Source organism: Danio aesculapii, chromosome 21 (genome assembly GCF_903798145.1).
Source record: "Danio aesculapii chromosome 21, fDanAes4.1, whole genome shotgun sequence".
In the NCBI taxonomy this organism is placed as follows: Eukaryota; Metazoa; Chordata; class Actinopteri; order Cypriniformes; family Danionidae; genus Danio; species Danio aesculapii.
The window spans coordinates 38612046-38637126 of NC_079455.1; the positions used below are offsets into that span (position 1 = coordinate 38612046).

The 25081-nt window shown below is 35.3% G+C and overlaps 1 protein-coding gene across 2 annotated transcripts in view; it reads right to left on the reverse strand.

The window, feature by feature from the left end:
- Positions 1 to 7148: 7148 nt before the first annotated feature.
- The window catches only part of olfm1b (olfactomedin 1b), a 72895-nt gene continuing 54962 nt past the window's right edge, over positions 7149 to 25081 (reverse strand). For both annotated transcript variants that reach the window (XM_056446081.1, XM_056446080.1), the window contains exon 6: positions 7149 to 10129. In XM_056446081.1, the coding sequence (XP_056302056.1) occupies positions 9455 to 10129 (675 nt within the window). In that variant the 3' untranslated portion in view covers positions 7149 to 9454. The remainder of the gene's footprint in view (positions 10130 to 25081) is intronic.

Below are 25081 nucleotides of genomic sequence, written 5' to 3' on the forward strand. Positions count from 1 at the left end.
TCTGCAGTAGCTAAGGGAACACGTGAGAAAAAAAGGGGGCTAGACAAATGCTTGATTGTTATGCATGATGTATATATTTGGATGGTGGGAGGAAACCGGAGAACCTGGGGAAAACCCACGTGGACACGGGGAGAATATACGAACTCCTCACAGAAACACCTACCGACCTGGCAGGACCAGGGCTGGCAGTGTTCTTGCTGTGGGGCTAACAGTGCTAACCACTGGGCCTCCGTGCCGCCCGATCTATAGTGAAGGAGGAGAATGGGGAGGAAGGGGGGTTTCTTCCAAACGAAGATAAAGTGGACTGAAAACTGTTGTTATTTATAGTAGCTTATGGCTCATATGATTGGATGATACTGATTAGCTTAATATGAGACCGGCTGTGATAAATCATAAGCACGTGATCCTCTCGAAATTAGTTTATGAATAAACCTCACTTAATTAAGAGAATTTTTTTAGGGGTTTCACCTTTAATGGATAGGACAGTAGATATTGTTGACAGGAAAGCAAGGGGAGCAGAGAGAGAGGTAGGATCGGCACAGGACCACAAGGCGGAAAACGAACTCGGGTCGTCGCGAGCACCAGAGTGCATGTGTCGACGCACTAACCACTACACCACTGGTGCTGACAACAATATTTAAATTGTATTCTACATTTTTCTACATGCTATATGGTTTTTGAATAGCTAATATTACTGTTGCTAAACCTTCTTAACGTTGTACTCTGGTATTACAACCAAAATGCAACTTTGTGAAAATATTTTGTGCCTGCTGAGAATTAAACAGGCCTGTAGCCATGAGATAATCCAGCTAAAAATGGTGCCTAAAATGTCACTAAAATGCAGTATTTAAACCTCATAATTAATAGAAAATGAGGCTATATAACTGCAAAAAGTTTTTTGAGAAATTTTTTGAGAAATTTTGAGAATAAAAGGCTAGCTATAGGCCTGTTAACTGTTGTTTGTACTGCATGATAGCACAATTAGAATGTCTGCTCTCAAAATAGAAGGTAAGCCATAAGTTTTTATCAGCCATGTTATAACTCATCATTATACTTTTTTAGCTGTTTAATGAGAAATTTGTTCATGAACTTGACTTCACTCGCATGCTCTGTGCTTTAAAGCAGCTAATGAAGCTTGTCGGCCAATTTATATTGTTGATGAAGTGGTATTTAAGGGGTTCTACTGTATTTTGACATTTTTATGAGATGCAAATGATCTGCCCCGCCCCATTTCCAAAAATAGGCCATGGTGCTTCAGTTTCTTTACAGTTTTTTTCTGAGAGCACCGAAAGATGGCTTTCAGTCAACATGCATTTAAGGTGCTGTATGTACATTTTTGACACTTATAAAGCATACAATTCTATAATATGTTTACAGATATTTAAGAAACATGCTAAGTGAATATACTTCTGAAAAACAAAGCTACAGTCAATTATTCTCCTTTTGAAAATGTTCGTTTCGTGCCGGAAAGCTGTCTTTGTTTTGGTCTCTATAACCTGCCCACTGCCAGTTTACGCAATTACATTTCAGCACCCTGGGTTACCTTGGTGGAAAACACACCACATTTCATTTCAGTTTTGAAGGTTGCTACAATGTATACAAATGAGTCCTCTGACAGGACAGCAGAAGCCTCCGAAATGAGATGCGGATTCAGAGTTTTAAAAATCCACATTAGGTGTTTTTTAATTAGCAAATAATGTAACTATTAAAAACATAAACTTTAGCTGAGTCCTGTCAGAACCCAACTGACAAGATTCAAGCGATTACCAATTTGACTGTCTGCACCAGACACCACACGACAGAAACATTTAAATACAGCCATTCAAAAGCACAGAACAGTGCACTCATTGAACATCAACGAAATGGTTTGGTTTATAATCTAATTAACATATATTAAACCGCTTTAACATTATTAAATGAACATGCTGAGTTACTGATATTTTTTGGAGTCACAATTCTAACATTCATTTTCAAAAACGTTTATGAAAAAATGTTTTATATTTGAACTGCAATGCCTAGTTCAACCACTGGGTGTCAATCTTACACACTGCACCTTTAAACACGGTTAGATGCACAAAGTTATGTCAAAAGCATACACTCATGTTTGCATAATGTCGGATTTGTGTGTGAGTGTAAACAGCTGGGGAAGAAAAAAAATGTACTAGTATATTAGATCTATGAAACAGTGTGTCTTGGACATAAAGCTGACGATAACACAACTCAACCAAGCTCCGCCCCCTTGGGCTGAAATTATTTAAATGCAGGATATTGTATCTTGCTTGTTGCCAAAAGAGAACTCAATGGAAGTGTTGTAGGGATATAAAAACAGTGTTGCTTATATTGAGAGAAAACATACACATTAAACATCTTTCTGAGCTAGTTTTTGCTAGTTTCTTTTAGCTTGGACTAAACCTTGACCCTATGATGAAACACAAACGGGATCAATTCAAAATGATGACATCAGGATATAAATCCCCTTTTATTGATAAGAATCATCATATTGCGAGTACAACACACATCCAGCTAAGCGCAAAAAACAATGAACGCTGGAATTAGCTTTAGCTAATTAGCTTCGTAAGACAGTATGAGACTTGTTCAAATGTTTACGTTACATATTAGACTGCTCAATGGCGTTACATGTTCATATTCAACTTTTAGATGTTCTCTAAAGTAATTTAGAGACATTTTACATTCTGATATCAATCTTTTTTTGAGCTTTTGTGACAGAAATGTTTTCTAACGCCATCAAACTAAAACAAAGACATTAAAGCATTACCCAAGCAGACGGTACTATATAACAAAAACAATCAAACTATAAATCTACAAAAATCATTAAGAAACAAGCCACTCTGAACAAACCAGGTAGAAACAAGCATATTTTTTTAATTCCCAGGTTTCTAGAGAATATAACCAATCCCAACCTCCCTCCCTCCCGAATCCCGGATCCCCTATCAGTCACATACAGGTAAACATTCCTTTGAGCACACCTGCGCATGTAGAAACTGCTCATGCAAAACTAAAGAAGTCATTTTACAAGTATTCACCAGCACACAGACTAAATCGCAGTAAGATTGTACCTGAACCATCTGCTGAGTGTAACCGGCACATCTGTTACACAGAGTCGGTGTATCGATGCAGTCATAATGCAGATGTCACTGACGTCCGTTTACAAGCACAGCAGAGTGTGTATTTCGTAGCCTGACGGGTGATCCTTTCACCAGAGAAAGCTTAAAGTCAACATGAAATGATGTTCGCTAACCATTTTCACATGGCCAGACAGGATCTTCAGTGCGAAATAATACAGAGTGAGATTAGAGTTCATCCATCAGGATTTACTGCATTGTGAAATTTCGGAAAGGATAGATATTCTTGAATATGGAGTTGAATATGAGGTGAACTAATGCTGGCTTTATAGCAAATGCAAAATGAAGAATCCACGCAAGTAGACCATGTAAAAAAAGTCAATCCAAACGTACAAATAGAAGCGAAATTCCATGTTTGCTGCAACCGTGAGCAGAATTTGTCTTAATCACATCTTTCAGGCAATTCATTAATTTACTCCACACTGGAAAAAATGCTGGGTTGCACACAATTCCTTTATGTTGTCTCAGGACAAATTAAGTTAATTTAACTGTTTTTACAAATTTAAGTGGATTGAACATTAAACAGTTAAGTTGTCCCCACAAAAAAAAAATCTCAAGAATTGTGTTGATTCAATTTATATTAAATACATAGTTTGAACAAGCAAGTGCTGGGAATAATTCACTTGATGAAAAACATACCCAGAGTAAGCTGGAGCAAGTGATGCGGCGCTCCGTTTTTGTGTGTGTGTGTGTGTATGAGAATCAAAAATAATGTTAATTTAAGTTGCATAGCAGACATGATTAAGGTGAATTCCGTGCGATTTACAGCAAATATGTTGCGTATTCCACATGATTATACCACCCGACAGAAATCCTCCTATATTCACACGTTTGTATTGACTTAATATTTAATTTGCTCATGCAAATACTTAAGCCCCGCTCAGATCACACAAATTTGTCATGGTTTCGACAATTTTATCTGACAGACTGGCACAAATATGCAGACATCTCCATTCTCACAACCTGAGTTTCTGAGTTCTGTCAGCCTTCTGCCCGAGTTTTTTCCGAGGTAATCTGAGTACAGTTCAGTGCTGCTAATACATTGTAAAAGCATGTGTTTCTTTGTCAAAATACTTGATTAAACTAATTAAATTGAGCTCACAACCAATGGATGATTTTGGCAATAACAGTGAAAACAGTTAACAGTTTATAGAGGTTTCTCTGAAACTGTGAATATTTCACTTTCACAAAAAAATACTTAAAATAAAAAATGTAAATAAAAATTATTCCAAACGAAATTCATTTTAAGAAGATATTTTTTCCAAGAAAAATATATGATTATTTTTTTTTGTTTGTGCCCGTCCACCATTCAACTGTGCGGGTGGATGGTTTTCGCTCAGTGGAAAATAAGGATTTAATTAATGCTTCACTGTAATTGTTGTATCACAAACCTCTGTCATATATCTGCAGATTTCTTAAGATTGAAATAAGAAAAATTTAATTGAGATAAGAAATATTGTTATAGCAACACTTGTGAATGCTTTGGGAAATAATGCTCGTCGTAGACTTCTCGGGATGACTGATTGTGATGGAACGTGTAGTCTGACACATTTGTTATCCATGACAAGTCAAGATTTTATCAAGACAAAATCGCATAATCTGACATAGTGACTGACAATAAAAATTGTGTGATCTGACCGGGGCTTTAATTTCACCTTGGTTCTTGGTGATGTCATCAAAACAGGAATTGTTTTAAGAGGCCAATCGGTTATTTAACTGAACTATTCACACTTTACTTAGGTTGTGTTGATAACATTATTTACCATCATTAACCTGGAACTATTGAATGTTTTTGCCTCATTTATTAATATTTTGGTACACTTACATTCACTTACATGAATTGTGAACAGATTTGCGTTTTTAAAATTTGACACTGTCCGCTTGGATTTGCAAAAATAAAGAATTTTGCATGCCAAGCCAGTAGGTGGCGACTTCACTTTGTAAAGAAGCACAATGCATATGCGCATACGGACAACACCAATGTTGTCAAGTACTCACACATGCATAAATACTCAATGCGTAATATATACGCGCATGATGTCACCATTTTCACAAAATAACTAGTTTTTTAATTTACATATAATGATGGTTCATTCATTCATTTTTCTTCAGCTTAGTCCCTTATTTATCAGGGGTCGCCACAGCGGAATGAACTGCCAAATATTCTTGCATATGTTTTACGCAGTGGATGCCCTTCCAGCTGCAACCCAGTATTGGGAAACACCCATACACTCTTACATTCACACACGCACTCATACACTAAGGCCAATTTAGTTCACCAAATTACCTATAGCACATGTCTTTAGACTGGGGGGGGAACTGGAGCACCGGGAGGAAACCAACACCAACACGGGGAGAACATGCAAACTTCACACAGAAATGCCAACTGGCCCAGCTGAGACTCAAACCAGCAACCTTCTTGCTGTGAGGCCACAGTGCTAACCACTGTGCCACCTGACGATGATGGTTTCGTTTTAAAAAAAAAGTGGTAATTAATGACCAAAAATGTAAACACTTGACTGACCAAAAGATATAATCACTCACTTTTAAACATTTAAAATATATTAAAATGTGCCATGTAAAAGCCCCTTTAGTTAACAGTATTAAATAATTGTTTGTTCATATTAGGTAATGCATTAAAAATGAGACCCTACTGTAAAGTGTTACCAGTCATTATGCTAAAAGATGAAGCAATCTTGCATATAAAGACCGGGATTGTGTGATGAGTTGAATTTCATGTTGACTTCAATAGCATGCTTTGGTCTGTTCTCAGGTGCTACATACATATATGTCATTATAAAATATCAGGTTGTGGTCCACGTCTAGAGAACGTAATCGCAGGGAAGTTCAAGTAAAATCTCACAAGAGTCCTTTGAACGACAACAGAGCTTTCAACAGTCAACGCCTCCAGCCAATCACATTTGTTCATGTATACTAAAGAATTGAGCTCTGCAAAGCACACAAGTTGGACTTATGATATTGCACAGACCAGTAGCTGTCCGTGTTAGTTTGCCTATAGTGAAGCACCAAACAGTTTTCCAGCACATTCTCAGTTAATGAGGAAAGGGTTAGTAATCCATTTGGGTTTACTAGTCCGTCACTAATCCCAGTGATCCCTGCATTTGAGTGCGAGGCCAAACATGGACAAATGTCTTTAAATGCTACTGAAAAACATCTAATCGGACAGTCTTCTAGAAAAACAAAGTAATTTTGGTTAAAAAAGAATGAAAGGCGTGGCTTTATTTCATTTTTTTGGCATCTGTTCTGGTGATTTTTTTTTTTCCATTCACATGTCTGTTGTTCCTAAAATGGTTTAGTTTTCATTCAGCATAGCATCTTCTCACTGCAAAAGCTCCTTGCTTGGTATTTCTGTCTTGTTTTCCAGTACAAATATGCAAACATTTTAAATGATGATACAATTACTTGAATAAAGAAAATCTTGTTTCGGAAATGATCAAAAATGCAATCAGCTGAAAACAAGAATAAATATCTGCCAGTGGAGTATGAAAAATAAACTTAATTCATATGTAAAATAAGCAGATTTTCCAGAAATGTTCACTAAAGTTTGATAAATTCATAAATATGTTTTTTTATTAATATTTAAAGGGATAGTTCACCCAAAAATGAAAATTCTGCCATCAGTTTTATTTATTTATTTTTTTTGTTCTGTTAAACACAAAAGAAGATATTTTAAAGAATGTTGGAAACCTGTAACCATTGACTTCCATAGTAGGTCAAGCAAATATGTAAATGTAAGTAACCAGATTGAATTAGTCGTTTAGTGTTCTCCAGCCTCCGGCACTTAGACTGAAGCTCTGCACAGGAAGTTTGGCCAGAGGAGAAATGGTCATGCCCAACTGAACCTGGTTTCTCCTTTTGTTAGTTTGTTCCTTGCCACTGGCTTGTTTGGTTTAGGACTTGTGAAGCTGCGCATTGATGGATTTGCTCTTCAGTGTTTGGACTTTCAGAAGTAAAAGTTAAACCACACTGAACTGAACTAACTTGAACTTTAACTCTGAAAACTGGACTGATACAGTGTCAATTTACTAGAACTTCTGTGTTAAGCTGCTTTGACACAATCCACATTGTAAAAGCGCTATAGAAATAAAGATTAAATGAGTTGAAAGTTATAAGTACCTAGGTACTATTATTGATAATAAATTCAATTTGAATGAAAATACTGAAAGTCTGTGGACAGACCAACAAAGACTTTATTGTCTGTGAAAATTACCAAAGTTTATTATTGATAGGCCACATTGATGGTGGCATTTTATAATGACTATATAGAATTCGCTTGAACCTTTTGATTGAATTGTTAGTTTGCTTTAAAAGTAAAACAGAAGAACTCACTGTCTAAGGTTTTAAATACCTGCAGAAAAGTATTAGGGGTAAAAGTGACGAGGTAATCCAATTTGTATGAAATTCAGGTGTTAAAGAAAGCTCATCAGACAACATCTGATATATCCCATCCTCTTTTGGATTCATTTCAAATTCTTCCCGCAGGATCTCGGTATAGGGTCCCTCTGGCAAGGACCAACAGATTTAAATTTACATTTGTTCCTTGTGCGATTGATTGACTGAATTTTAATGGGAAGAGGTAGCCACTGTTTTTAGTACTATTAATGTTGTGTAATGTTTGCCTTAAGTGTGTGGAATGATATATGCGTTGTAAATCTTTTACACTGCAGAATAAATCACCCCAAAAGGGGACAATAAAGTTTACAGTAACAGTAGCAGGCTGTTTTATACTTCTGCATCAAGCGCATGCGTATGCCCTGGCAAAGCCTTCAAGCGGTCGCATAACCCGCACTGTGGCTGACACACACCTCTCAAAAAATGTAACTACACGTCCTAACAATACGTAGCACAGGCTCTTTGATTGGTCGGCTTGGTAGCTGTGACAAAGCGAGGCAGAGAGCGTTTACAAGTGTCGAGTCCAGTAAAGGAGCTTTAGATGGAAACTGCTGTTTTGTATTTACCTTTGTTTTGTGTTTGCGAGTTTTAGCTTCTTGTACATTAAGGTAGCCAGTGCTTAATTTGAGCTGGATCTTGTTCCAGAAAATGTCAGATATTTGTGTTTTGCGTTCCGGTATTTATTTTAATAGATTCGGCATTAACTTTTGCGTGGTGAACACCTACGTGTGTGTGTGAGAGAGCAAGAAAAGGCTGTGTGGATTCCGTGTGCGCACACACACATGACGATAGTCACCATGCAAAAGTTAAAGCAAAAGTCACGTTAATCTATTGGCCCCCATCAATATTTATCTTATGTTTACAAACACTCTCATTGGTTGGTGATTGTTGTTCCGCATGTAGTGATCAGCGAAAATGAATAATGTCACAGTGGCCTGCCTAAATAATATCTGTATTTTCAAAATGGCAAAGAGGCAGTCCCGCATTTCATTTTTTAAAGTAAATCTGATAATGAGCCTGATCAAACGAGATCTTGATAAAACTGCACCAATGGATCAGGATACAAAAACAAAGCGATCTCAAGTCAGCTACAGAACATGAAAGAAGAGGTAACTGTGGTTCTCTTCTTGAAGATTAGACCGAGTGAGTCATTTAATTCTTATTTTCACTTGGCCTATAACAGTGAAGTAAACTGAATAGTGATTGTTTTTATGATTTATGTTTGTAGCTGCATGTTTTTATTATCTATGACTGACCTATAACGTTATATGGCACACAATAATTAAAGAGCGTTCAGAAATGTGATGCTCTTTTTTGCGATATCACTATTTAATGACGTTATGTTTTGGGAAAACTGAATCAGTCACGGTAACTTTTATTTCCTGGTTTGTTCTGGGAATTATTCATTTACAAATTAAGCACTGAAGGTAGCATTCAGAAAAAACAAAACACCGGCGAAGGAACACGACACAGAGGACCCTAAAAACCTCACTGCCAGCTAGCGTTTGGAAAGTATCATTTCAGAGCAACACAGACTGCGCGCAGAAGTGTAAATGCACGACTACGCGCAAGTAAGGCGCCGTGGGTCATGCCGATCACTCGACGCAGAAGTATAAACCAGCATTAATGATAACAGATTTCGAACATTATTCAAAATATCTTCTTGTGTGTTCAACAGAACAACAAAAACTGATTTAGAACAATTGAAGAGTGAGTAAATGATGGCAGAATTACAATTTTTGTATTTTTAACTATCCCTTTAAGATTGTTTAAATATTTATACTAAAAAAACAAGACCAAAAAAGGGACATCATTGTGTAACAATCTGTTGATGGACATTCCAAAGGATTGTCTTGTTCCATATTTTTATTTGAAGCTCCAAACGAAATCCTCCACGTTTACAGCTGCTCCGAGCGGATGACATGGAAAAGCGTAACGTTGTACAGGACCTGATGTCCGTTATTCCAAGCGTACAGCGCTCGATCCCGCGGGTTATAGTCCAACATGGAGATATGCGAGTACTTGTTTTGCAGAACGATATCGATATACTCGTATGTTGAGGAGTTGGTGTGGTAGGCATAGTAGACCTTTGTCCCTCCCGAGTAGCCGTTGGTCACATACAGCGTCCCGCAAATCATAAAGGACTCCCCAGCGCTGCGCCTCGGGTGATTAGTGGTCCAGGACTGGATGATGTGCAGGGTGATTGGGTGGAGCTTGCTGATGACAATGTTTCCCGCGTTCTGATTGGTTGCGTAGACGGCCCAGAGCCCACCCTCGTCCACCATGAGGTCGATGTCGGAGTGTCCGCCCCAAGCGTAGTGGTAGGTGTTGCTGTAGCCGGCGTTGTCCAGTCGCTGGGATTTACTCATGGTGGAGGTTTTGAAGTCGAATTTGATGATCATGTTGCTCTGGAACTTGTTGAAGTAGATGGAGCCGTTGTAGACAACCTGACCTGTTCCAGACCAGGGGTGTGGGAGCCGGTGGGACGTGAAGTTATCTGACGTCATGAAGTCCGCCATGGATTTGTACTCCCGCACAAAGCGGTTGTTATGATAACCGTCCATGTACCACACCTGGAGAGAAGTCAGAGAGTACATGATTAATTGATATAAAAGGATAATAATAGCAGGATCTGAGTAAATAAGAAGTCAATAAGAAGTAATCTGAGTGACTGGAAAACATTTCCTGTTGGCCATTAGCAGGACATGTTGCGGCTGTTTTGAGGTAGATTCGTTTAAACATTTATAATTCATGGTGTCCATATTCGCATTCACAATGTCCTAAATGTTTATGAAGAAATAGTACATACTTTTGAGTGTGTAACAGAAGAGTTTTCAAGTATTGGGACCTACTTCCTCAGTAACGGACCGTTATGTTGCTTAGTTATGTCCCATGTCAATCATCTCAACACATCATCCTCATTCCTTTCATATTTAATGTCAGCAGCTAGCTCTCTGCAACTCTCACATGGTCACCCACTGAAGCTAAGCAGGGCTGCGCCTGGTCAGTACCTGGATGGGAGACCAGATGGGAAAGCTAGGCTGCAACCTGTGCTCTGTGTGGGTCCTAATGCCCCAGTATGGTGATGGGGACTCATTACTAGGCCCACACAGAATCTGCCTGCACAGAATTCTGCAGATTTTTAGCCCATCATTAATTCTGTTTATTTACTTGCGTAATTATGTGTAAATCTATATTTATTCAGTTTTTTAAATAATAATTACAGTAATATTATTGACTAATATGAAAATGTTCATCTGATTTTTGTACATTGCAGTTTGTACAGTAATATTTTCTGTCTTTTAGTAGAGATATCATAAGAGAGACTTGCTTTGTTTACCAAATAAAGTGGATCTAATTGGATTTGCATTTTAAACATCCGCAACATCCGCATTTTAAACATTTTTAACACAATTCTCAGCAGAAATAGCAAATAACGTCCGCAGATTCCGTCTGGCCCTAGTCGTCAGTTAGTTATTTTTTACTTGCATAACTTGTTGACTAGACAGACTTTTTTCTTTTAGTAAAACTGGTAGACTAGTTTGTCATCTGTCAGTCATTGGATGAATGGATGATTAAATCAGTTAAACATGTAAACTAGATCGTCGTCAGATAGATGGGCAGGTCCAAAACTGTGGAATACTCTGTCAATAGAACTTTGCATCATCACGAATGTGGTACTTTTCAAAGCAAAACTTAAAACCTATTTATTTAGAATTGCATTTGATATTCAGTAGTGCAAAATGCTGTGTTGTTGTTTTATTGACACTCTTGTTTAAACTGTATTCTTATCATCTTATGTGTTTTAATGTGTAATTTTGTTTTAATGCTGTTAAGCACTTTGGGCAGCCCCCTGGTTGTAATAAGGTGCTATATAAATAAAATTGATTGATTGATTGTTGGTTAAACTTGATTGTTGGTTAGATTGGGGAAATGAATTCTGTATTCTGCGTTAAATTGGTTGACTAGTTGGTCATCTGTAAGTTCAAAGTTAGTCATCAGACAGACAAATTTGCCAAGGTTCAATTCAGAAAACCCTTTTTTTCTTTCAGTCTAGCTCAACTTCTTGTGCGTTATGGGTAACTGAGCTTTAAATTTAAAATATTAATTTAGAGTAAGCCAATTTAATTCTGAATCTTACACAACCCTGACTGGGATACAGAAATATGTCCTTATGTTCGCTTATATTAAAGTTATCCATCATAACACCAGCCACTGTAAGCCGTCCTTATGGAGGTAAGCGGTTAGAGGTAGCTCAATAAGGAATAGAAGCTGTCGGTGGGGTCATACCTCACCGAGGTGTGTCATTTCCCACACAAAATGTAACCAGGTGTGGCCCCAGGTACATATTCGTGGTTTTCCAGAAATGTAGATCAGGGTACGTATTCACAATGAGCATGTGTTGATTACACTGCAGTTAGCAAATCATTGTCATGTTGAAAATGACAACTATTACCTCTGAAGACCTTTCCAGAAGGAATGGCATAATGGATTAAATCTGTACTTTTCAACATTCACAATCACATCAAGCGCAAATTTTCTTGTGCAGCCTGAAATAAACGCTGCTGAAGTTTGATTTGGTGTGTTTATGTAACAAGTATGTCTCCAACATTTATTAGATTTGCTAGGAATATTTATGAATGTCTCCAATAAACCTACAGAGCGTCATTAATGCATCCTGAAGTTAAGTCAAACGGCTACAAACTCCAACAAGGTAAAGTCATTGTATGCAGAACCATAGACCTTTATCTGTAAAGTATAATTATGGATAATTATGTGTTAATCTTAACTGAAAGCTACGTCATGTTTGCTAGCCTTACGCATCATGCACCTGTCAGTCAGTCAGTTAGTCAGCACGTCAACTTAAAGGGTTAAACAAATAATGCACAGCACTATGGTTACAGAAAAGATTGCGCTGTTATAATTCACTTACCTTTTAATACGTTTTGGTGCGATTATAACCCGCTATTTAAAAAAACAACGACTAAATGTTTTGAATGAGAAGCTTTAATGTAGCAATGGCGGGATATATTTTGGTGTGGCGCCCTGCCATGGAAGAATGAATGTAGCAGAACCCATGGATACTATACCAGCTGAAGATGGTATGATGATACCAAGTGGTATTGCGAAACTGTAATTCATAACTCAAATTATTAAATAAATTGACAGAAATACTATATTTTATGTTATAAATAGGCCTACTTGAGTGTAATTCTTAATTCCCTTAAGGCCAAAAAGTATTAATTGCACGCCACTTCACCTAAAATATATTCATTCATTTTGTTTATGCTGTAGATAACTGACCAACAAAAATAAAATAACGATACAAATTATATCGAGCGAAATTTGTTACAAATGTGCATTGTTCCAACAAAATTAGGCTATGCTCAAATTTGTTCCAATGTTTCCTGTTGCTATTTTGGGTTTTTCATCTATTTTTTTGTTCAGCACCCGGTAATAATCCAAAGTAAATCAAAACTTCACTTCGTGAGTCGTTCTTTTAAAGAGATTGTCACGGTCGCTAATAAATCATATAACAGGAACAAAAATTAACCGACTCAGATGTGCGTACGAACCAGCCTGATATCACGAGAAAACGTAAGCATTTTACGTTTTGTCAGTTCAGTCGTACGAAATTGTACGATTTTAAAAAAGAGGCGTGGCACCTACCCCTAACCTCAACCGTCATTGGGGGATGAGCAAATCGTACTAAATTGTACGAATTAGATCGTATGAATTCATAAGAATTAGCCACTAAATCAAAATGTTACGAATTGCCGCGAGACTGTGTTGTTCGAACTTAAGCATTAGAAAACGTGCAATAGGCTACCATAAAAGTTGTGAATTCTACACAGTTTTGCAACCTTAAAGAGCTCCGCAGACTATTCGAATAAAATGGTTTATTGTTGCACAAACATGTGAGCATTTTAGTGACTTTTCCACATGCAACATTATCTATTGTAGATAAACCATTAGTGACGATACTACTGTTTACAAACTACAGTGGCACCACCAGTATTATGGAGCCATAGTATCGCGATACTACCATAGTACCGGTAAACTGTGCAACCTTAGATGGCATAATGGATTAAAACCTATCTGTAATTTTCAACATTCACCATCACACCAATCCAGACAATATTGTTAATGACATTGGTAGAAATGCAGCTCAAACCAGGACAAACAGCTTCTCTCCAACATTGTCATATCTTAAACAATTCAACCAAAATAATTTAAACTCTAACTCATATCCAAACAAACCATACATCAGCTGAAAGGTAATTTAATCACCTGTAATAAATTTTTGTTTAAAAATTGACAACAAATGTACACTTATGGCTGGTTTTGTGGTAAAGGTTCACATAACTCCATTATGCCATCATTAAACTGTCTGTCCTTATGTTTGCTTATATTGAAGTTATAGCCACTATCTCTATATATCTCTACCAAGCAGTATCCATAAATTTTACGAAGCTCACAGTTTTGGCTTGATATTCAGAAAATCAGAATTCAAGCAGGTTAGACAGACCGACTGCTCAACCCGAAGTGGGTCAAGTTGTTCTTTATTTTTGTCCATGTGTGCATTCGGTGCTCGTTGTTCTGGCTTGAATCTGCCAGCGCAGCAGGACGTGTTGAGCGAGGTCTTAATTAAATTTCAGACCGAAGGTGTCCATCCTTCCCTGGCAGTGGCAGAAAAAAAAAAACAAAAAAAAAAACTGACAGCCAAGACGGCGCTGTGTGTGTGCCAGGCATTACCAACCCTATAGGGATAATTCCAGATCATTCCGGATAAAAGCAGACTCTCCGTTGAGAATTCCCAGCAGTCTCTCGGTGAGCGAATGGAAAGGTTTATGGAATATTCCAGAGCACAGCGGGACATCTGTGTGCTCTCTATAGGAGGCACGAAGCAGTAAACAACATCTACTGTATACATCAACATACAGATGCACCTCTTCTGCATGATTAAACATATACCGCAATCCTGAAAGACACTCTTATTCAAGCAAATGAAATTTGATGATATTTTATTATGTTTTAACAGCATTTCTCATACTATAAATGATTCCAAATCAGCTTTACATTGAAGATTTTGGTGATATACTCTCAGTAATTGAGTACTATGCAAAACTAGTAATTATTAAAGCTTCTAAGATAGAGCTCAGCAAAATAATACCTAAAAATACCATGTTTTTGGACAAATTCTGAAACTGAAACTGTTCTTTACCAGTTGGTTGTTACTTAAAAATATTAACAATAGCATTGCATAGGAACATAATAGGATTTAGCATAAATATCAGATCATAAAGAGTGTTTTGCATTTATGTGTAATCTGACTGTGATCTTTGGTTGTAAAATGCTCACGATTAAAATGTTTTTAGTGTCTGGCTCATAGTGAGTCCTTCTCTGGGGTTTGCTTGAGTTGTTTAAAATGTGCATTTCAAAATGCATCATGCCCCAACATCAACAACAAAAAAAGCATTTCAAAACAGAGAAATATCCCTGCGGTTTTCTGCATCAAATAAAAACTCATTTGAGAAGGAATGAAAGAGGAATAACTGCCTACTACTATTTGAAATACTTTATAAATGAAATAATAATGTAGTGTTTCTCTAATTGATTTAAAAAATTATGTTATTAAATAACAATAATAATAATTATTATTATTATTATCATTTTTTATTATTATTTTCTGAAATACTTAGCAAATAATTTGTAATTAAGTAGTATTTTCTAATTGACTTTTTTAATTTTATAATTTGATTTTATAAAATTTTAATTTTTTAATTTGAAAATGCACATATAATTAAGTAACATAATGCACATAAAGATTTATGGCTGGTTGAAATGCAATTATTTACTTATTATTCACAGTAAATTATAATTTTTACGCCTTTATTACATACACTCATCAGCCACTTTAATAAGTACACCTTACTAGTATAACTTCCTTAATCCTCCGTGGCATATTCAATAAGGTGATTTTGGTCCATATTGACATGAAAGCATCACATAGTTGCTGTAGATTTGTCGCCTTCACATCCATGATGTGAAGTAAAGTGAACTCATTGTCATGTTAATTTTAGATGAGTCACGCTTTATGACATGGCGCATTTTATCCTGCTGGAAGTAGCCATCAGAAGATGGGTACACTGTGGTCTTAAAGGAGTGACATGGTCAGCAACAATACTCAAGTAGGCTGTGGTGTTGACACGATGCTCAATTGGTACTAATGGGCCCAAAGTGTGCCAAGAAAATATCCCCTACACCATTACATCACCACCACCAGCCTGAACCGTTGATACAAGGTAGGATGCATGTACGCTTTCGTGTTGGTGACGCCAAATTCGGACTCTCCTATCCGAATGTCGCAGCGTTTTTCCAATCTTCTATTGTCCAGTTTTGCTGAGCCTGTGCGAATTGTAGCCTCAGTTTCCTGTTCTGAGCTGACAAGAGTGGCACCCGGTGTGGTATTCTGCTGCTGTAGCCCATCTGCCTCAAGGTTGGATGTGTTGTGTGTTCAGAGATGCTCTTCTGCATACCTCGGTTGTAACGAGTGGTTATTTGAGATACTGTTGCCTTTCAATCAGCTCAAACCAATCTGGCCATTCTCCTCTGACCTCTGGCAACAACAAGGCATCCGCGCCCACAGAACTGTCACTCTCTGGATATTTTCTCTTTTTCGGACCATTCTCTGTAACCCCTAGAGATGTTGTGCGTGATAATCCCTGTAGATCAGCAGTTTCTGAAATACTCAGACCAGCCCGTCTGGCACCAACAACCAAAGTCACTTAAATCCCCTTTCTTCCCCATTCTGATGCTCAGTTTGAACGGCAGCAGATCGTCTTGACCATGTCTACATGCCTAAATGCATTGAGTTGCTGCCATGTGATTGGCTGATTAGAAATTTGAGTTAACAAGCAGTTGGACCTAATAAAGTGGCCGGTGAGTGTACACAACTACTTATCAAAAGTTCTTTTTAAAATAAATATCTTGGCTTTCCAAGAAAGTATTTATGTAATGAAAAATACAGTAAAATAGTAATATTATTATTGTGTATGGTAATTTGTAATATCAATAGCCATATTTACTTTTTATTTGACTTTTACCATATATACTTTTATATATTATGTATTCCTGTAATGCAAAGCTGCACAACATGCTGATAAATAGTGTTTGTAAAAAAAAGGTAAACAATCCTCTCTGTTTATAATAATATACTTGCAAAGTTACATTTAGAGCTGCCTAAAGGGATGGTTCAACCAAAAGAGAAAGAAAGTTCTGTCATTAGCCGCATTTCCACTATCGGGCCAGTGTGAGCCAGGGCTTTAATCGGGCCAGGCCGGGCCAATAGCCCGGGAGGTTGAGAAATGAGGCCGAAATCATGTCGCGTTTCCACTGTCGGGCTAGTTGCTCGCAGCGCGTCACGCAAACACCGCCCCCAGAACGTCCCCCGAATCAAATGTCACACAACCGTCACATAACCCGCCCACTTCAGCGGGAACAAAAAACTCAAATTATAACCACAAACACAACCTGGCATCACTACGAGAGCTGGAAGATGGAGAACACCGAAGCGATTGCTTTTTTACTGTTTGTGGTCTGTTGGTGTAAGGCCAGACAGCGATCCCTGGATAAGGACATTCGAGTTCGGCGGCATTTACTTCGAACACAGATTTTGGCTGCAAGGCGCAAAAGAGCAGCCGAGCGACGAGAACGACGTATAAAACGACAACTGCAACTGCTTAGTGAGTTGATCAAGCGCGATAGCAAAACAAATGTAAGGGAAGAAAGCATCTTGTCTCCTCTTTACCTGACAGGAAAACTCCGCCTTTGTACGTAACCCCGCCCCGAAGCCCCAGTTGGCCCTCCTTGGCCCAAGGTATTCGGCGGGCCGAAAAACGCCGGACGCTGGCCCCAAGGAAGCTCCGCTTTGGCCCGATTACGCCCCGGAAGTGATAGTGGAAACGCGACTGGCCTTGGCTCGCCCTGGCTCGCTTGCTTTAGGCACGATAGTGGAAACGCGGCTATTATAACCCTTCACTTGTTCTAAACCTGCTTGACTTTCTTTCTTCTGTTGAACACAAAATGTATTCTGAACAATGCTGGAAACCTGTAACCATTGACTTCCATAGTATTTGTTTTTCCCAAATGGAAGTCAATAGTTACAGGTTTCCAGCATTCTTCAAAATATATTTAAAAGTGTTCAACAGAAGAAAGACACTCAGAAACATTTGGAGGGTGAGTAAATAGTGAGTAAATCATCCTTTTTTTTTTGCGTGAAATATGAGTGCTAGGACACGTTTCCGAATATTTGTGAAGCAACCAGCACCATTGCTGTTTTGTTATTCATCCATATCAGGTCACACATATTACCTTCATATTCAATAGCTGGCGATATCAAACATCGGAATATGGAGTGTTACAATCTGACCACAGGGACTGGTCACAGGGTGTTTGTTCAGGCTTTAACTTTACGCTCATGAAAAGCTGCTCTGTCTCTGCTTGGTGTCTCTAACAGAAACATGCGGCTCTGCCAAAGCTTTTTATCTTTCAAGAGCCAAAAACCGCTCTGAGATATTGCTTATTGTTCACTCCCACACACACACACACTGTCTGTCTCACACATACAGCCTACAGTCTCATCAATCTCTGAGAACAAGAGCCTCCAACCCAAAGTGTGAGAAAAACAGGATAAGAGGGAGGAGGACGAGCGCTAAACCGCGGGTCTGTGGGAGCGAATGAAGGTTATATTTTCACTAGCTTGATTTATAATTGCTCTCCAGCGTTTATGAACTTAGTGAAAGGCATCGTTTTAATGGAGTATTGGGTTTGTAATAGTGTCTTTTATTTGGTGAATGTGTATGGTTTCTAAATCAGAGATCTAGTACGGCTTTTTGAAGCTTATGCAGTTTAATATGTTATATTACATAGTTAGGGGCGGCACGGTGGCTCAGTGGTTACCACTGTGGTCTCACAGCTAGAAGATCACTGGTTCGAGTCCTGGCTGGGACAGTTGGGGTTTCTATGTGGAGTTTGCATGTTCTCCCTGTGTTGGCGTGGGTTTCCTCCGGGTGCTCCGGTTTCCCCCACAGTCCAAAAACGTGCTATAGGTGAATTGGGTAAGCTAAATTGTACATAGTGTAAGAGTGTGAGTGTGAATGAGTGTGTATAGGTGTTTCCCATTACTGGGGCTATGGCTGGAAGGGCATCTGCTGCGTAAAACATATCCTGGAATAGTTGGCAGTTCATTCCACTGTGGCGACCCCTGATAAATAAGGGACTAAGGGCACTAAGGAAAATGAATGAATGAATATTTCACTGTTAGCAATTTTTGTAAATTACACAGTATTTAACTGTAATATGAACTGTATTTTACTGTATGACACTTATATAGTATATTACTGTATTTTAAAGTTATATTGTAAAAATTACTGTATATTTTACAGACATACAATACCTTAAATACATATAGAGCGAGATAAATGGTGCTGTAAATGTAAATACAGTATTTTTGCAGTAATTGGTTTACAGTAAAGTTACTGGCAAACTGCTGCCTGTAAGTTACTGTAGATTCTACAGAAAATCCTTTACAGTTTATATTTGCGATTTATACTTGTGATTGTGTGTTTTTCTGTGATCGAGTATATTGTTAAATTTAGTATGATATTTTGCAAGTATTCGTAGTTTAATATTAATATTAATTTAAGAATATTACTTTTATAATTTGTTATTATTATCATACTTGTGCTCAGTGTTAGGTAAACAGTTATATATTACAATCTTTAGTTTATCCTAATGTTTAAAAAATATATATGCAAAAATAACAACACATACTTTAAAATGAGTAATTAGTAGTAAGTATCCGTTCTGCTATTTTTGCGTGCGTATATATATATATATATATATATATATATATATATATATATATATATATATATATATATATATATATATATATATATATATATAGACGCTGCACCTAAATCTAACCTAATATTAACGTCTTATGATGTTGTGTGGCTGCTGGGCAATAACTAGATACACTACAGAATGTTACGTTTACACACAAACATACAAAATTACATGTACATGCATCAGCTTTTCACATCGTAATACTCACTACTCACTACTCTTGAGTACTTTAGTAAGATCTACTTTTTACTCATACTTTGATGGAAATGTGATGGAAAACTAGACTTACTCCATGAGATTTTTAAACATTTTGGCTTTCATCACTGTATTTGTTTGTCTTTCAATAGAAAGAAATATTAACAAAAATATAATCAAGGAAAGTTCCTTAACGTGAATCAACATAGACGTGAAAACTGGTCAAATTGTTTGCTGTCGCAGCAGTTAAAAAGCATATGCAGAACTCAGCTCTGCCATGCCAACTACTAATTGCCAATTTGTCACTTATCTGACACTTTAATGCAAAAAAACACTCGCTGGACTTTTATTACAGGAACATTTTCTTGCAACCTGGGGTTAAGACTTTGGCACTGGGTGCAGTGATAGACTGATCTATGACCAATTATGTTTGGTAACCGGCCCAGATTTTTAACCACAATGGCATGCAATCCAATAGATAAATAGGTCAGAGGTTAATACAGTTGAAGTCAAAATTATTAGCCATTTATATTTCCCAAAGGATGTTTAACAGAGCAAGGAGTTTTTCCACAGTATTCCCTATAATATTTTTTCTTCTGGAAGAAGTCCTATTTGTTTTATTTCGGCTAGAATAAAAGCAGTTTTTTATTTTTGAAAACCATATTAAGGTCAATATTATTAATTGTCTGATTAACTTCGTTAACCTAGTTAAGCCTTTAAATGTCGCTTTAAGCTGAATACTAGTATCTTTAAATTTGTTGAAAAACCTTTCTGTAAAACAGAAATCGGGGGGGAAATATACTGGGGGGCTAATAATTCTGACTTCAACTGTATTACTAGCAGTGTTAATTTTGACAGCAAATTTTGATTTAGTTTTAGTCTTAGTCTTTTTACTAAAATTTCATTTTAGTTTAACCCATATTTGAGTCTTCTGAATCATTTTAGTTTTACTCATATTTGAGTCTTCTGAATCATTTTAGTTTTACTCATATTTGAGTCTTCTGAATCATTTTAGTTTTACTCATATTTGAGTCTTCTGAATCATTTTAGTTTTAGTCATATTTCAGTCTTCTGAATCATTTTAGTTTTAGTCATATTTGAGTCTTCTGAATCATTTTAGTTTTACTCATATTTGAGTCTTCTGAATCATTTTAGTTTTACTCATATTTGAGTCTTCTGAATCATTTTAGTTTTAGTCATATTTGAGTCTTCTGAATCATTTTAGTTTTACTCATATTTGAGTCTTCTGAATCATTTTAGTTTTACTCATATTTGAGTCTTCTGAATCATTTTAGTTTTACTCATATTTGAGTCTTCTGAATCATTTTAGTTTTACTCATATTTGAGTCTTCTGAATCATTTTAGTTTTAGTCATATTTGAGTCTTCTGAATCATTTTAGTTTTACTCATATTTGAGTCTTCTGAATCATTTTAGTTTTAGTCATATTTGAGTCTTCTGAATCATTTTAGTTTTACTCATATTTGAGTCTTCTGAATCATTTTAGTTTTAGTCATATTTCAGTCTTCTGAATCATTTTAGTTTTAGTCATATTTGAGTCTTCTGAATCATTTTAGTTTTACTCATATTTGAGTCTTCTGAATCATTTTAGTTTTAGTCATATTTGAGTCTTCTGAATCATTTTAGTTTTACTCATATTTGAGTCTTCTGAATCATTTTAGTTTTAGTCATATTTGAGTCTTCTGAATCATTTTAGTTTTAGTCATATTTGAGTCTTCTGAATCATTTTAGTTTGTCATATTTGAGTCTTCTGAATCATTTTAGTTTTACTCATATTTGAGTCTTCTGAATCATTTTAGTTTTACTCATATTTGAGTCTTCTGAATCATTTTAGTTTTACTCATATTTGAGTCTTCTGAATCATTTTAGTTTTACTCATATTTGAGTCTTCTGAATCATTTTAGTTTTACTCATATTTGAGTCTTCTGAATCATTTTAGTTTTACTCATATTTGAGTCTTCTGAATCATTTTAGTTTTAGTCATATTTGAGTCTTCTGAATCATTTTAGTTTTAGTCATATTTGAGTCTTCTGAATCATTTTAGTTTTACTCATATTTGAGTCTTCTGAATCATTTTAGTTTTAGTCATATTTCAGTCTTCTGAATCATTTTAGTTTTAGTCATATTTGAGTCTTCTGAATCATTTTAGTTTGTCATATTTGAGTCTTCTGAATCATTTTAGTTTTACTCATATTTGAGTCTTCTGAATCATTTTAGTTTTACTCATATTTGAGTCTTCTGAATCATTTTAGTTTTACTCATATTTGAGTCTTCTGAATCATTTTAGTTTTAGTCATATTTGAGTCTTCTGAATCATTTTAGTTTTACTCATATTTGAGTCTTCCGAATCATTTTAGTTTTACTCATATTTGAGTCTTCTGAATCATTTTAGTTTTACTCATATTTGAGTCTTCTGAATCATTTTAGTTTTACTCATATTTGAGTCTTCCGAATCATTTTAGTTTTACTCATATTTGAGTCTTCTGAATCATTTTAGTTTGTCATATTCGAGTCCTCTGAATCATTTTAGTTTTACTCATATTTGAGTCTTCTGAATCATTTTAGTTTTACTCATATTTGAGTCTTCTGAATCATTTTAGTTTTACTCATATTTGAGTCTTCTGAATCATTTTAGTTTTAGTCATATTTCAGTCTTCTGAATCATTTTAGTTTTACTCATATTTCAGTCTTCTGAATCATTTTAGTTTTACTCATATTTGAGTCTTCTGAATCATTTTAGTTTTACTCATATTTGAGTCTTCTGAATCATTTTAGTTTTAGTCATATTTCAGTCTTCTGAATCATTTTAGTTTTAGTCATATTTGAGTCTTCTGAATCATTTTAGTTTTACTCATATTTGAGTCTTCTGAATCATTTTAGTTTTAGTCATATTTGAGTCTTCTGAATCATTTTAGTTTTACTCATATTTGAGTCTTCTGAATCATTTTAGTTTTAGTCATATTTGAGTCTTCTGAATCATTTTAGTTTTAGTCATATTTGAGTCTTCTGAATCATTTTAGTTTGTCATATTTGAGTCTTCTGAATCATTTTAGTTTTACTCATATTTGAGTCTTCTGAATCATTTTAGTTTTACTCATATTTGAGTCTTCTGAATCATTTTAGTTTTACTCATATTTGAGTCTTCTGAATCATTTTAGTTTTACTCATATTTGAGTCTTCTGAATCATTTTAGTTTTACTCATATTTGAGTCTTCTGAATCATTTTAGTTTTACTCATATTTGAGTCTTCTGAATCATTTTAGTTTTAGTCATATTTGAGTCTTCTGAATCATTTTAGTTTTACTCATATTTGAGTCTTCTGAATCATTTTAGTTTTACTCATATTTGAGTCTTCTGAATCATTTTAGTTTTAGTCATATTTCAGTCTTCTGAATCATTTTAGTTTTAGTCATATTTGAGTCTTCTGAATCATTTTAGTTTGTCATATTTGAGTCTTCTGAATCATTTTAGTTTTACTCATATTTGAGTCTTCTGAATCATTTTAGTTTTACTCATATTTGAGTCTTCTGAATCATTTTAGTTTTACTCATATTTGAGTCTTCTGAATCATTTTAGTTTTAGTCATATTTGAGTCTTCTGAATCATTTTAGTTTTACTCATATTTGAGTCTTCCGAATCATTTTAGTTTTACTCATATTTGAGTCTTCTGAATCATTTTAGTTTTACTCATATTTGAGTCTTCTGAATCATTTTAGTTTTACTCATATTTGAGTCTTCCGAATCATTTTAGTTTTACTCATATTTGAGTCTTCTGAATCATTTTAGTTTGTCATATTCGAGTCCTCTGAATCATTTTAGTTTTACTCATATTTGAGTCTTCTGAATCATTTTAGTTTTACTCATATTTGAGTCTTCTGAATCATTTTAGTTTTACTCATATTTGAGTCTTCTGAATCATTTTAGTTTTAGTCATATTTCAGTCTTCTGAATCATTTTAGTTTTAGTCATATTTCAGTCTTCTGAATCATTTTAGTTTTAGTCATATTTGAGTCTTCTGAATCATTTTAGTTTTACTCATATTCGAGTCTTCTGAATCATTTTAGTTTTACTCATATTCGAGTCTTCTGAATCATTTTAGTTTTACTCATATTTGAGTCTTCTGAATCATTTTAGTTTTACTCATATTTGAGTCTTCTGAATCATTTTAGTTTTACTCATATTTGAGTCTTCTGAATCATTTTAGTTTTAGTCATATTTCAGTCTTCTGAATCATTTTAGTTTTAGTCATATTTGAGTCTTCTGAATCATTTTAGTTTTACTCATATTTGAGTCTTCTGAATCATTTTAGTTTTAGTCATATTTGAGTCTTCTGAATCATTTTAGTTTTATTCATATTTGAGTCTTCTGAATCATTTTAGTTTTAGTCATATTTGAGTCTTCTGAATCATTTTAGTTTTAGTCATATTTGAGTCTTCTGAATCATTTTAGTTTGTCATATTTGAGTCTTCTGAATCATTTTAGTTTTACTCATATTTGAGTCTTCTGAATCATTTTAGTTTTACTCATATTTGAGTCTTCTGAATCATTTTAGTTTTACTCATATTTGAGTCTTCTGAATCATTTTAGTTTTACTCATATTTGAGTCTTCTGAATCATTTTAGTTTTAGTCATATTTGAGTCTTCTGAATCATTTTAGTTTTAGTCATATTTGAGTCTTCTGAATCATTTTAGTTTTACTCATATTTGAGTCTTCTGAATCATTTTAGTTTTAGTCATATTTGAGTCTTCTGAATCATTTTAGTTTTACTCATATTTGAGTCTTCTGAATCATTTTAGTTTTACTCATATTTGAGTCTTCTGAATCATTTTAGTTTTAGTCATATTTCAGTCTTCTGAATCATTTTAGTTTTAGTCATATTTGAGTCTTCTGAATCATTTTAGTTTGTCATATTTGAGTCTTCTGAATCATTTTAGTTTTACTCATATTTGAGTCTTCTGAATCATTTTAGTTTTACTCATATTTGAGTCTTCTGAATCATTTTAGTTTTACTCATATTTGAGTCTTCTGAATCATTTTAGTTTTAGTCATATTTGAGTCTTCTGAATCATTTTAGTTTTACTCATATTTGAGTCTTCCGAATCATTTTAGTTTTACTCATATTTGAGTCTTCTGAATCTTCTGAATCATTTTAGTTTTACTCATATTTGAGTCTTCCGAATCATTTTAGTTTTACTCATATTTGAGTCTTCTGAATCATTTTAGTTTGTCATATTCGAGTCCTCTGAATCATTTTAGTTTTACTCATATTTGAGTCTTCTGAATCATTTTAGTTTTACTCATATTTGACTCTTCTGAATCATTTTAGTTTTAGTCATATTTCAGTCTTCTGAATCATTTTAGTTTTAGTCATATTTGAGTCTTCTGAATCATTTTAGT